This window comes from Phyllostomus discolor, chromosome 7 (assembly GCF_004126475.2).
Source record: "Phyllostomus discolor isolate MPI-MPIP mPhyDis1 chromosome 7, mPhyDis1.pri.v3, whole genome shotgun sequence".
Taxonomy (NCBI): Eukaryota; Metazoa; Chordata; class Mammalia; order Chiroptera; family Phyllostomidae; genus Phyllostomus; species Phyllostomus discolor.
The window spans coordinates 14,355,875-14,370,543 of record NC_040909.2 but is presented as its reverse complement, the minus strand read 5'-3'; the positions used below and the strand labels follow the sequence as shown (position 1 = coordinate 14,370,543).

The window sequence follows — 14,669 nt, the reverse complement described above, 5'->3', positions numbered from 1 at the left end:
TAGGTGGTATATTGCACAATTAAGTTTGCACATCTTTAGCTGAAAACATATTACACATTTTAAATGTGTAAAAACCTGAGAGCCAACTAATTCTATTAAAAAGGAAATTTTACTTGCCTCTTTATCCCCAAGGGTTTCAAGCAGTAAAAGTAATATTGTTTTGAAGTGTTCATCCCAAACACTGAAAGATTCTTCCTGTGTTAGCTTCATCAGTTCATAGAGGGCAATTTTCCTCTCTTCTACACGTTCGTTATGGTTAGACAGCTCTTTCAACAGCTCTGCCACCAGGTCGGAGTGGTCTAGGGAGAGATCTGTCAAAAGGACATGACATTAGTTCTGGAACTTCATAGGTCACCGCTCCTACGCATGAGGAAAACAACTTTATAACATGAATCAGAATGTTGGTTGTAAAAAAAAAAACACACAAAAAAACCCCCAAAGCCCTAAGTAATTTTCTTTTTCATTTATCGTCACCAAAACACCAATGCTAGTTTAAAACTTTTTACAATAAAAATTCATACAAGAATTTATTATAATGAACTCCCAATCACCTATCACCCAGATTTAACAATTACAATTTATCATTCTTACTTCACTTTTATGCCTCCTTCTATTTTTTTTTCTGGAAACATTTCTCACAAAAACCAAGTATTTCACCCTTGCACACTTACGTGTACACCTGTGGTGTCATCCCAGGAGGCAACGGTCACTGGATTTAAATGGCAGCAACCTGATCCCACCACCTTAGAGGTCCCTGCCAGCCTCTTAACTAACATTTCATCCACTGCTTTTTGGGGAATCAGTTATTTTATGCAGGATTAAAAATGGGCTGGATTTTCTTCTGTAGAGAATAACTTTATCAACTACACCTAATTACCCTGACATCTAGTTTGACAGAAGAGACAGAATAAATACTTAATATATTTCCTTTTAAATGTCAGAGTCAAGAGTTAGGTCCAATGTTAAGTTTTCACTTTTTAAAAGTAGAAATATGAGCTCATGAATTTTATGAATGTTAAAGGACCCATTATTTTCACAACAGTCATCAGTGCTCTGAATCATTTTTGTAGAAAAGACAGTTAAATCCAATAGTTCACATTAGAACATTACAAAATAGCAGAGTTCTTCCTAAATTCTTTTGATGACAAAATACATGGTAAGTTCAGGCCTTGAGGGACTTGGGCAGACAGCCTGAACCAGTGCCATAGATGCTTTTCCTAACCCCGTCTCTGAAAAATGAAGTAACATAAAAAATACCCACAGAATACAGAGCCTGGAAGGCACCCTGGGCCGTCCCCTCTCCCGAGTCTCCAGGAAAGACGGCGTGCAGCACCACAGAGCTGTATTCTGTCAGCCCGCTGGGTCTCAGCACGCCGGCCTTCTGTGGGAAAGGGCCGCCACTGGTGCCGATCCTAGCGGACCGGAGACGGCTCGTGAACCTGGCACTGGGGTGAGGGCTGTTGCCCACATAAGAAAAGGCTCAAGGGGAAAGACCACTCTTCCTCCAAATGCCCAAAGGTTGCCTTTTGCCAGATGGATCACTACGGATAGTTAAAAACAAGCCACTGTGCCTCATTTTGCCCACTGCTTAACCTCTGACCCGGAGATACCAATGATGTATCGAGATAACAAAACAGGTCTCAGGGAACACACAACTACAAGTAGGAAAAGGAAAATTGTATTTCACTGAAGGGGATTCAGAAATCCGAGGAAAGGAAATCAAGTTCAGCTATTAGAATATATGCTTTCCACTGGAGCAAAACTAACAGATGATACGAAAGGAAAACTGAACCAAAAGTAATGACATTAACTGACTGCTGAATGGAAGTCTGTTAGGATAACTTTCACGGAATTACAATTAGAGCACTAAGAACCTCTGGTCCCCAAATACTCATACACAGTGTACCAAATGTGATTACTGATTTTAAAATCTTGATATAATCTGGAAAGAATGATCACTAAGGAAAACCAAATTAGGATTTTTCAAGATCAAGGAAAACCTATGCAAAATGCAAAGCAAAACCATGAAAAAGAAGAAATTTGTGTTCAAAGATAAAATCTTCACTTGGAGGAAAAACAATTGTCTTATAATAATTTCACTTGTATAGCTCAACATTAGAATAATATTGCTGGTTTTGCCCTGGCTGGTGTGGCTCAGTGGATTGAGTGCAGGCCTGAGAACCAAAGGTCGCCAGTTCAATTCCCAGTCTAGGGCACGTGCCTGGGTTGCAGGCCAGGTCCCCAGTAGGGGGCACGTGAAAGGCAACGACACATTGATGTTTCTCTCCCTCTTTCTCCCTTCCTTCCCCACTCTAAAAATAAATAAATAAATAAAATGTTAAACAAATAAACAAACAAACAATATTAAGTACTGGCTTAATGAGAACTACTACAGCAGGGTAAATGCATCTCTCTAAACCCCACAAAAACTACTCCTGGAAAGTTATCAGAATTCCACAGATGTCAAGAGAATCACTCTGGTAAGTTTTATTTCAGCTACGTAAATGGAATTCAAAAGAAAATGCTTTTCAAAGGAACCCAGTTCTTCATGAATATAAGCTTTGTAATTCATCTAGGAGACAAATTAGAAACGACTTGACATATTGGGTTGGCCGAAAGTTCACTTGTTTTTTTCCGTATGATGGCTCTAGTAGTGCTTAGCTGTCTCTAACTTCACTTAAAACATTTTTGTTAGGTTGTACTCTGACAGCTGTCTTATCAGTGTGCATTTAAAAAAATCAGAATTGGTATTTTTTGTGCAGCCATTTTAATATTGAATATGGAAGAAAATATGCAACACTTTCAGTGTATTATGCTGTATTATTTCAAGAAAGGTAAAACACAATTGAAACAAAAAAAAAAGGAAAAGATTTGTTCAGTGCATGGAGAAGGTGCTGTGATTGATTAAAAAGTGGTTTTTAAGAACCACTGTCAAAAGTGGTTTGTGAAGTTTCTTGGTACTACTGACATTTTGGCCAAATAATTCTTTGCTGTGGGGCTGTCTTATGTAGTGGAAAATATTTAGCAGCACCCCTGGCCCCTACCCACTAGAAGCCAATAGCAGGGGATAGTCCTCATACTCAAGATATCCAAATCAATAAAGTTATTGGTGAAAATGAAAAGTATCTTTTATGGAAAAAACTAAATGGACTTTTTGGCCAACCCACTATAATGGTCTAAAGAAATGACAGACAGGAGAACAATTTCTGCCAAAGAAAGCACATAAATTACTTGTTACACAACTGAACTATTTATATCATATAAATGAGATAACCCTAAGGCCTTGAATTAATTAATTACAGTGTAGTAATCAACAGAGAGGCACTGTGGTCACATGAAAAACAGCCGCAGGCTCTGGAGTCTGACCAAACCTCTGCCTCTTACATTGTGTGATAGGGGCACGTTCTTAATCATTATGGAGGCTCAGTGTTCTTGCCAGCAGAGTGGGAAAGTAGCACCTCCCTCCCGGTGTCACGGTGAGGCCCCACGCCGGGGCATACAATAAACTCACCAATACTAATATGCCTCTGTCCTCAGGACAAGTGCTGGCACAATTACAAGTCAAATAATACTTTTGTTGCAGTGCTCAGAAACTATAGGATAGTCTTTCAGCCTGGCAAACTCTGATAAGAGCCTCCTCTAAATACAGTATCCTCAATAAAGGTAGTATTTTGGAATATTATAGTCCCTGGTAAACTTTTACAAAGATCATGATTAGATATGGACACTGGATGGTTTTTAAAAATTTTATTTCTGATTTTAGGGAGAGAGGAAAGGAGGGAGAAAAAGAGAGACAGAAGCATTAATGTGAGAGAGAAACATTGATTGGCTGCCTTCGCACGTGCCCCAACTGGGGATGGAACCTGTAACCCAGGCAGGTGCCCTGACTGGGAATTGAACCAGCGACCTCTCAGTGTGTGGATGGTGCCAAACCTACTGAGTCACTTTGGCTGGGGTACATTTTTTTTTTGATTTGTTAATTCTGATAAATGTATCAACAATGTATCTGTCTGTAATGTAAACAGAGACATCTAAGTGAGATATACTTTGTCTCAGAATTTTAAAACATGTCCTTTATCCGACTTTAACAAAATAATGATCTCTTCCCAAAAGTTCTAGGTTTTAAAAACAGACAAAAAAAATAAATTTTGCATATTAAGGAGGGGAGGACATGGTGGCTGAAAGGAAAAATCGAAACAGCAAGAAAGGTCAATAAATTTTTTTTGAAAAGCAATGTTTATAATAAAATAATGGCAAATTGGATTTCTCCATCTCAAAATTAAAATTAAAAATAGACAATGAAAACAACTGCTATATGAAACTTGGGGCAACTATTTGGTTTAACTGAGGGCTTATCCATCTTCACAAAGTGTGTATGCAACCAAAAATGGCTGCCTACATTTCAGTAGTCAATCAGGTATTAAGCTGTGAAAAAATTAGGTTTGCAATTGAAAAACATTCTACCCTGTTTAGGTTTCAGCTATATAATTTTCAAAGATGTCTTCCCTAAACAAATGGAAAAATATGTATGTACCCTTGGTAAAAGAGAAGAACATTAGACAAAAAGGGAGTGATCTTGCTATTCTGATTTTCTAATATTTGTGCCACATTAAGTCTCTTAACATGAGAAGGTAAAAATATGATTCCTCAATCTCATAAAATATTATTTTCCCACTTATCAAAATTACAAATGGCCAGGCCTGGGGGCACAGACCCCAAGCACAGTAAGGAGGATCTCTACATTTGAGAGGGGAAAGCATGGAGTTTCAAGGCTCAGCCAGGGTAAGAGGGGTGCCCAAATGGAGTGGGGGCCAGGCGTGACCTGTCAGAGTCCAAGCAGAATGAGGAGGACACCCACGGCACGGGGTGTGAGAGCCCAGGAGGCCGAGGGTGTCCACGAGGAATGGCAGAGCCCAGCACGGTGAGGAGTGCATCTGTGCACATGAGGTGGTGGCGGCGGCGGTGGTGGGGATGGAAGCTGGGTGCATAAAGGAGGACTGGTCCAGGGGGTAAATATATTAGAGGGAATGGAAGCCAGGTTTCTCACTCTCTGAGAAAGGGGGTTCTCAATTTGGAAAGGGAGGAAAGTAGAATTAATCTCATGGTACTGGCTGACTGGAATTGGAGTCCGGTGTACCTATGGATAGATATGGGAGTGAGCAGACATAAAGTCGTGCGTCATACAGCTCTGGCCCCCGAGAGGGCATAGGGAGGTGTCTCACCAGCAGCAAGTGCACCTTAGTGTACGCCCAGTGCGCCGTTTTCTATGAAAAGAAACCAAGGACTGATCCTTGGAGAAATGGTTGATTCCAGGATTGCATCAGGGACAGTATAATATTTTGTTTTTCCAGAATGCAAATATGGAGACATGGCATGAGGACACAAAGCCAGCTTGAATAGAATCCTGCTGGTCAAATCAAGGACAATTTGAGTAATAAAATAAGTAAGGATAGTGACAAAGCATAACTCATTGATACAACATGAAACCACGAGTCCATACAGTTATAAATATGTCAATGAATTTTTAAAATATTTTATTTATTTAGTTTTAGAGAGAGGAGAAAGGAAGGAGAAAGAGAAACATTATGTGCAAGAGAAACAGAGACTGGCTACCTCTCTTACTCCCCCCACTGGGGACCTGGCCTGCAACCCAGGCATGTGCCCTGACTGGGAATCGAACCAGCAACCTTTCGGTTCACAGGCTGGCACTCAGTCCACTGAGCTACACCAGTCAAGGCTGTAAATGAATTTTTAATGAATAAATATTAAGTTTAATGGGGAACAGAATATTTACACAATTTTAAAGTACATCTCCACAAAACGCTTATTGATTAGAAAAAGAGTACTTTCACAGTGGAGAAGCCCGGGAAGCACCACCATAACCAAGCGGCCAAAGTTACTGCCACCAGTCAGGTGGAAAGTGCAGTTATGTGTTACTTCAAAGAATGCAATGTCACTTCTATGATACTGTCCTCAGAGTACATAATCTGAATCTCATCTTGAGAAAACATCAGAAAAGCTAAATTGAGGGAAATGCCACAAAATAACTGGTCTCTAACCTTCCAAAGTAGCCTTCATATAACCTTGGTCATGAGAGCGGAGGAAATACCGAGTGCCGAAGGAGACATGATGATAAATGCAATGGGAGGTCCTGAACTAAACCCTCTAGCTCTAGGGTATTATTGGGACAACCGACAAAACTGTAATGGGGTGTAGAATAGGTGGTCATTAATGTGCTGTTGATAATCTCCTGCTTTTGATGAATATATTGTGCTTATGAGGGACAATGTTATTGTTTACATAAAGTGCATCCTGAAGTGTTTGGGATGACAGGGCGTCAGTCTGGCAGCTGATTTCAAATGGTTTAAGAAAAAAAGTTCTTTGGCCCTGGCTGGCATAGCTCAGTGGATTGAGCTCGGGCTGCGAACCAAAGTGTCGCAGGTTCGATTCCCAGTCAGGGCACATGCCTGGGTTGCAGGCCACAGCCCCCAGCAACCGCACATTGATGTGCCTCTCTCCCCCCCTCTCTCCCTTCCCTCTCTAAAAATAAATAAACAAAATCCTTAAAATAAGTAAATAAATAAATCTTAAAAAAAAGAAAAAAAGTTCTTTGTCCTCTACCCCCAACTATTAGCTTTCAATTATTTGAAAACGTGTTGTGTGTGTGTGTGTGTGTGTGTGTGTGTGTGCAAAGAGAAGAAATGTCAGTGGACTCTCCTGGCTGGGTAGCTCAATTGGTTAGAGCGTTTTTCTGGATACGCTGAAGTTGTGGATTCAACACCTGGTCAGGGCACATACAAGAATTAAGCAATGAATGCATGAATGGGGAATAACAATCGATGTCTCTCTCTTAAATCAATAAATATAAATTAAAAAGAAAAAAGAAATGTCAGTAGACCCAATTTGGTCTGCCAATTTGTGACCTTTATGCAGAAGTAACTTTAATACAATTAAAGCCGCTAACACTGCATCTCAACTCCCCAGGCGGCTGCTGCTACACAGGGTTTAAGGACTTTTTATACTAGGTCCAATTGATTCATTCTTGTTAAGCTGATGTTGCAAATAAAACTCAGCAACATATTAACTATTTGTGACAGATTGAAACACACCAAAGTGTATAATTGGGCCAATTTTATAGATTCATATATAATTTAAACTTAGTTTGGTACATTGTCATAATTTTGCCTTTGTGATATATTAAAGTCTCTTAACATGACATGTTTGTAAAAATATAATTTGTCAACCTCATTAGTAATCAGAAATACAAGCAAAGAAATTTTTCTACTCATCAAAATTACAAAAATCAAAAAAGATTTCTGATACCTAATTTCTCAATCATTCCAATAAATTAAGGAAATGCTTATTAGGATCACCTATTCCATATCCATCACAGTAACAAAAATTAAAAATATTTAAACATTCTCTGTTGGTGAGAAAATCAGCAGTACATACTTAAACTGGCCAACAGTTTTAAGCTTGTAACTGGGTCTCAAACCTTAAACTTACACATCCCTTAACTGAGCAATTTCACCTCTAGAAATCTCTCAGGGTGAATTATGTGTATATCCATAAAAGTTTTTGCCAAAGTGTGTTCACTGACAGCAACACTGGGGGAATAAAGGAGGATCAGAAAATCAGAAACTACCTAAATACAGTTAAGTGGGAGACTTCCATTTTTAGCTACAGGTAGTTTATACATTACCATACATTACTTGAGTCTTAAAAAAAATAATTAATGGATCATGTTGTAGAGGGGAATATAATTCTTTATTATTAAAAATAACTAAAACATTTGCAGTGTTTTATAATTTCTAATTGGCTATTATACATTTCTTCCTGAACCTTACTGCATACCGTGATCAGCAGGGCAGGTAGTATGACATCTCCATCTCCTTTTAGCCTAAACAAGTAAGACTCAGGAAGGTCAACCCACTTATTAGGCTGTGGAGCTAGTAACGTTGAGCTTAGACGTAAGCCCATTGTAAGCATAAGAACTTAGACCTAAGCCAACTCCAAAACCTAATGGTAGCTTTTCCCATATTTGGTCCTTGGATATATCTTACTAAAGATTTTGTTTACAGCTTCATACTTAAAAGGCTGTTGCAAAGAATGGGTATTCCTTCAAAGGGTTTTGTCATTCTGACAAAAAAATTAATGACTGAATGGTGTCTGAAGAAAAATTTATAAGCTACAATTGATTTGTTATTTCTGGGAGGCCACTGAGGTTTTTATCATTTCAAGGATGATCTTAGATGATTACTCTTTCTCGCTCTAGGGAAGATAGCTACCAAGCCATTAGAAATGAGCTCCTAGAAGATGAGAGATAACATTACCATCCCAAAGATCCTTACTTTTTAGGTCACCAAAAAAGAGCATGTATATTTCTTTTGCTTCATGGATTCCCAGTCCACCAACACACAGACAGTAGCAGCATTAGGACCCAGAACATACCATCAGGGAACTGGTCGGCATCATCATCAAACATGGCTTCCTTGAGGGCAGACTTATTGAAGGGACTGATGCTGTCTGAATAGTTGTACGGGTTATAGTCTCGAGAGCGCGGAGAGGAGTGAGCGGGCATGGAATGGAGCAATGAAGCTTTATTATCAAGGGCTGTTTGGCTCGAATCAGTAGCATCACCTCCTGCTCTTGGGTCGGGCATCCCAGGGCCACCACACATCTAGTAACGAGAAGGGGGAGGCATAGCAAATTAGCTCATATTCAAGTAACAATCCGAAATTCTAAAAAAATGTTTCCTTACTACTGCTCAAAAGGCTATTTTAAAAAGGTAACAATAACCAGCGGGGAGAAATGATGTAATAGAAACCAGTATGAGTTAAAACTTACATTCAATATATCAAAGCTCATAGTAAAGCTGTGGAGAAACCTGGCGAGGGCAAATAAACCCATAAAAGAATACTCTCTCTGAAGATTCTTAGTGTCCTAGCCAATGGTTTGGCCAAACAATATATACCATGTGATCAGCAACAGCTTCTGCATACTGACTAAAGATACAAAAGGACTTTCATTAGCAGCAAAGAACTAAAAGCTGTCAGGTTCCATTAGTAAGGTAGTAAATTATACAATGACAGTATGTCAACAAAGTATAAGAAAACCAAATTTAAAAGCCTAATTTAAGGGGGGGAAAAAGGCCATAAGAAACTGTATGAATTTGTAAAGATGCCTGATGGTAGTTTGTGTACATTAATATACCTATCAAAATAGCAATACTAACACCGATACTAAGACCAGTACCAAAATCATTACCACTGGCTTCAGGTCAAAATGGCGGAACAGTTAAATGAGGTACTCATGTCCCCCCACACCCACGTCAAAATTACAACTAAACTACAGGACCACCTTCATTCAGAACAGCCTGAAGTCTGGCTAAACAGAAGTCCCACAACTAAGGATATGAAGAAGCCGCCACATGGAGACTGGTAGGAGGGTCGAGACACGGATGGGCTGGTCCCACACCCACAGGCAGCGAATAAAAACTGGAAAGGCTATCTCGGCTGTGGAGGTCCCCCCTGAGGAGTGAGGGGTCCCAGCCCTACACCAAGCTCCCAGCCCAGGGTTTCAGTGCTGGGAAGAGAAGTCCCCATAAATTCTGGCTGTAAAAACCAGCCAGGATTGTGGCTGGGTGAGACTGAGGGCTTCCAGAGTCCCAGGCAATTCCTCTTAAAGGGCCCATGTCCAGACTTACTTGGACTCCCTTTCTCCGAGCTCCAGCGCTGGGGCACCAGGGACATATGGGGAGAAACTGAATTATCTGGCATCAGGGCAAAAGCTGGAGGGGCAGCTATCTCCCAGACACAAGTGCTGGCAGAGGCCAGTGTTCCTTTGATGAGCCCTCCCCTCAAAGACCGGGCAGATGGGCACCACATCTGAGTCTCCATCAATCTGGCTAACACTGTTCGCCCTGCCCCTGTGATTACCTGAGATCTCACCCCGTCCAACTTAGCAGTCCCATCCAAAATGTTTCCAGTGGCTTTTCCACATGAATGGACTCACTTGGCTCATGTTTCATTCAGGCTTTCCTAAATTTTCTCAAACAAGCAGTATCTGGTCTTAACACACCCCAATTTCTCCCTAAGTGGCCTCATATCCAGCACTAAAGACAGCTGGCTTTGATTCACAGCTTGGCCTGTCCTGGACACCTTCGAGCTCACCACAAGTAGCAGTGATCTGCAGATAGCTTTGTAACTTGCGCTGGATGGCCCCCAGCAGAACACAGGTGGTGGCTGACCTTGGACTGTGCTTCTTGGAGGCCTGAGAGACAGTGCACCAGGTGGACAGCTTTAGACCATGTTGAAGCATCATCACCTAGTCACCTCCACAAGTGACACAATCAAGGGACAGACTCTATGGGCACCGGTGCCCCACTGAAGTAAGTACTGCTCTGTGGGGTGGGAACCTGGGCAGGTGATTCTCTACAGTGGGTGAAGCCAGTCCTTTCAGCTGATCGGCCTGGGGATAAATCCCATCCCATTCCATTGACGTGCCAACAACAACTGGGGCTCAACTACAATAGGAGGGTGTACATGGCCCACATGGGGAGGTGTACCTGAGTACCCAACTAGGGTGAAGGGGGAGGCTGTGCCACTGAACTCTACAGAACACCTACTACCTACGGCCACATGATTAGGCCCAGAAGAAATAGCAGTTCTACTTAACACATAGAAACTAACACAGAAAGGCTGCCAGGATGAGGTGACAAAGAAACATCCCAAATGAAAGACAGCACAAAACTCTGGAAAAAGAACTAAACAAAATGGAGACAAGCAATCTATCAGGTGCAGAGTTTAAAGCACTGGTTATAACGATGCTGAAGGAGCTTAATAAGAATTTCAACAGCATAAAAAAGAACATGAAAGCCACTAAAAAAACAGAAATGAAGGATACACTAACTGAAATGAAGAATAATTTATAGGGAATCAACAGTAGAGCTGGATGAAGCCAAGAATCAAATCAGTGATTTGGAATGTAAGTAAGCAAAAAACACCCAACTAGAACAGCAAAAAGAAAAAGACTCCAAATAAATGAGGGCAGTGTAAGGAGCCTCTGGACAACTTCCAGAGTACCAACATTTGCATCACGGGGTCCTGGAAAGAGAAGAGAACAAGAAATCGAAAACCCATTTGAAAAAATGACTGATAACTTCTCTAACATGGTGAATGAAACAGACACACAAGTCCAGAAAGTGCAGAGTCCGAAACAAGATGAACCCAAAGAGGCCCACACCAAAATACATCATAATTAAAATTCAAAAGGCTAAAGACAGAAAGAGAATCTTAAAAGCAGCAAGAGAAAAGCAGTTAGTTACTTACAAGGGAGCTCCATAAGACTCAGCTGATTTCTCAACAGAAACTTTGCAGGCCAGAAGGAACTGCAAGAATATTCAAAGTGATGAAAAGAACCTATAACCAAGATTACCCTACCCAGCAAATCTATCATTTAGAATCGAAGGACATATAAAGAGATTCCCAGATAAGAAAAAGTTAATGGGGTTCATCACTGCCATACCAGTATTACATGAAATGTTAAAGGGTCTTCTTTAAGAAGAAAAAAAACTGATTAAAAATATAAATAATAAAATGGCAATAAATACATATGTATTCATCAACTGAATCTTAAAACCAAAATGAAAAAATAGAACAGAAACAGACTCATAAATAAAGAGAACATTTTGAGGGTTGCCAGAGGGAGAGAGGCAGGGGGATGGGAGAAAAAGGTAAAGGGATTAAAAGTACAGGTTGGTAGTTAGAGGATAGTCATGGGGATATATAGGGAATATATTCAATAATAGTCAATATAGTCAGTAATAGTTATTAACTGCATATGGTGTCAGATGAGTATGAGATTTATTGGGATGATCACTTAGTAAGTTATATATCTAATCACCGGGGTGTACACCTAAAACTCATATAATATTGTATGTTAACTGTAATTAAAAATGATTAAAAACAAGAAAACTGGAAAAAAATTACCACCATCATTATCAACAACATTTATTAAACAATTACGTGCCAAGGCATTAGCTAGGCACTTTACAAATATTCTTCAAATATTTACTGTCCACCTAGTACACGCCAGGCATCGGTCTTGGCACTGCGGATGTGTTAGTTAACAAAAGAGGGATGATGTCTACCCTGGAGGAGACTACATTCTAGTGGAGGGACACAGACATTACAAAAACACAATGAATGAGTGAAGTATATGGTATGCTAGAAGGTGGTTAGTGCACAGGAAGCAGTGCAGTATTAAAGGAATCATGAATGCAGATATTGTGTATTAAATAGGGTAGTCAAGAGTAGGATTTACTAGAAGACCATTCGAATAAAGACTTGAAGGAAGTGAGGAAATTAGCCATGGGACTATCTGTAGAAAACATGTGTAAGGCAGAGGGAATAGCCAAGGCAAAGGCCTGGAGGCAAGAGCATGCCCAGTATGTTCAAGAAACAGTAAGGAGCTAGTGTGGCTCAGGAATGAACAGGGAGGAAAGTGGTAGGAGATAAAGTCAGAGAAGTAAAAAGGGAAAATAGTCTATTGTGGAGATTTTGGCTTTTACTCTGAGATGGGGACCTCTGAGTTGTGAGTGGAGAAGTGAGAACAGATTACATGAAACCAAGGGCAAAATCAAGGAGGCTAGTGAGGTGCCTATTTCAGTAATTCAGGTGAGAGCACCAATGATGATGACGAGGGCTGGAAACAGAAAGGCAGTGGTGAGAAGTGGCTGGATTTTGGATATATTCTGAAGATACAGTCAACAGATATTCCGGAAACTGAGTATGGAGGATGGGAATGAGAGAGGAGACAAGAGCAACTCCTTTGACCAAGGTGTTTAGCTAAGTAAAGCAGTGTTGCTATCAAGTGAGATAGGAAAGAACAGTTTTAGAGGAAAAGATGAGGAGTTCAAACAGGCAGTTTCATTTATGAATCTGGAGCTCAGGAAAGTTCAGGTCTGGGCTGGATGAAGTCATGTGATTTATTATACTCACAGTAACTTCAAAGGTATGCAGTAATAACCCAATTTTGCTGATGAAGACACTGAGGCTTAGAAGTGACAATATGGCTAACTAATAATTGCCAGGAACCAGGATTTAAACCCATGCCAGAATCCACTACTTGAGCTCCCCACAATGTGCCTTATCTTGGGGGGGGGGCACCTGTCAATTAAGCAGTGATTTGTTACTAACCTGTCATTACTATCACATGCAGCTTTTGGGATAGGAAACCTTAAGTGTGAGGGGTAAGGTGGTTTCTAGCATAGTTTACCAGACCCATCCTCCAGACAGGTACGAGGGGGAAAACAACAACAGGAGAGAAGTTAAGAAAGCAGAGGAAGGAACCCTTTATGGAGATGTGCTGGAGCACTGCAAGGTTCCACAATTCTGCAAACACCGAGAAACCACAGATTCCCTAGGCAAGAGTGGGATGGTTTGTTTTGAGAAAAGTGAAACCATCAGAGAAAAATTTTAGTATAGTAAAAAATAACTGCTCTTTGTTTAACAGCAAAAGCAACAAAATGCACAGTAATTCCAGTATCAGCTAGATCATAATATTGTTATTGGAACCACACAAATGATAATGCAAATCACTATCACTATGCTTAACAGTAAAAAAACCTAAACGCCTTATTTTATCTTACAACACTGATGTGATCTGGCCCATACGCCATTCCCCATCTTTTAAAAAATATTTTTTGTATCCTCACCCAAGGACATGCCTATAGATTTTAAAGAGAGAGGAAAGGAGGGAGAGAGAGGGAGAGAAACATCGATTGGTTGCCTCTTGTATGTGCCCCAATCGGGGTCTGAACCCACATTGTAGGCATGTGCCCTGACTAGGAATCAAACCTGTGACCTTTTGGTTTGTGGGATGATGCTCCAACCAACTGAGCCCCTACTGGCTAGGGCTCCCCCCATTTTCATAATGCTCTAACTGCACTGGCTTTTGCCCTGGCCATCAACTATACATAGCTTATTCTCACCTAATTGTCTTTGCACTTGCTATTTCTTTTAAGGAATTCTCCCCCTCCTGTATTTCCACCTCAATATAAATGTCACCTTTTGATAGAGGCCTTTCCTGACCACTTAATCTAAAACAGATTCACTTTACATTTTAACCTAAAACTCCACAGTACTCTCAGCTCTATCCGAAAATCTACAAGGACCATGGGGCATAAATAGGCCTTCTAAATCTAAGACTCATGGTAGATACACAGTAAATATTTATGATTGACCCCTAGAAAATTATGTTTTAAAATGACAGAAAGCAAAGGTAAACAAACAAACAAACCAAAAACTCTTAACGAAAAAGTCTGCAATGTAAGAAGATCCAAAAACTCACTGAATCGCCATCATCTTTTTTAGAATCCCTTTTCAATGGCTCGTTCATATCTTCTTGACTACGGAAGCTGAAATTCTGAATTGCTTCAGTGACACCTCTAAGGGAGCTATAAATATCTTCAGAGTTCATATTTTCTGTGTCATAATCAAATGCACTATAAAAAAGAACAACTTTTGTTATTTATGTACTTTTTACAAACACATTTGAGGAGATTATGTAGGATACTTATAAAAATGGGATTAGAGAATATATATTCCCCAAAGCAAAACAGAACCCAATAGCTATAAATGGTTAAAGGACATGTCCCCATATCTACC

The 14,669-nt window shown here is 40.2% G+C and overlaps 1 protein-coding gene across 19 annotated transcripts in view; it reads right to left on the bottom strand.

Moving 5' to 3' along the window:
- Window positions 1-14,669, bottom strand: part of CLASP2 (cytoplasmic linker associated protein 2) — a 153,338-nt gene that overhangs the window by 8,878 nt on the left and 129,791 nt on the right. For all 19 annotated transcript variants that reach the window (XM_028518045.2, XM_036030544.1, XM_036030547.1 and 16 more), the window contains 3 exons: window positions 14,353-14,506; window positions 8,452-8,680; window positions 118-311 (listed from right to left, as the gene is read on the bottom strand). In XM_028518045.2, the coding sequence (XP_028373846.1) occupies window positions 118-311; window positions 8,452-8,680; window positions 14,353-14,506 (577 nt within the window). The remainder of the gene's footprint in view (window positions 1-117; window positions 312-8,451; window positions 8,681-14,352; window positions 14,507-14,669) is intronic.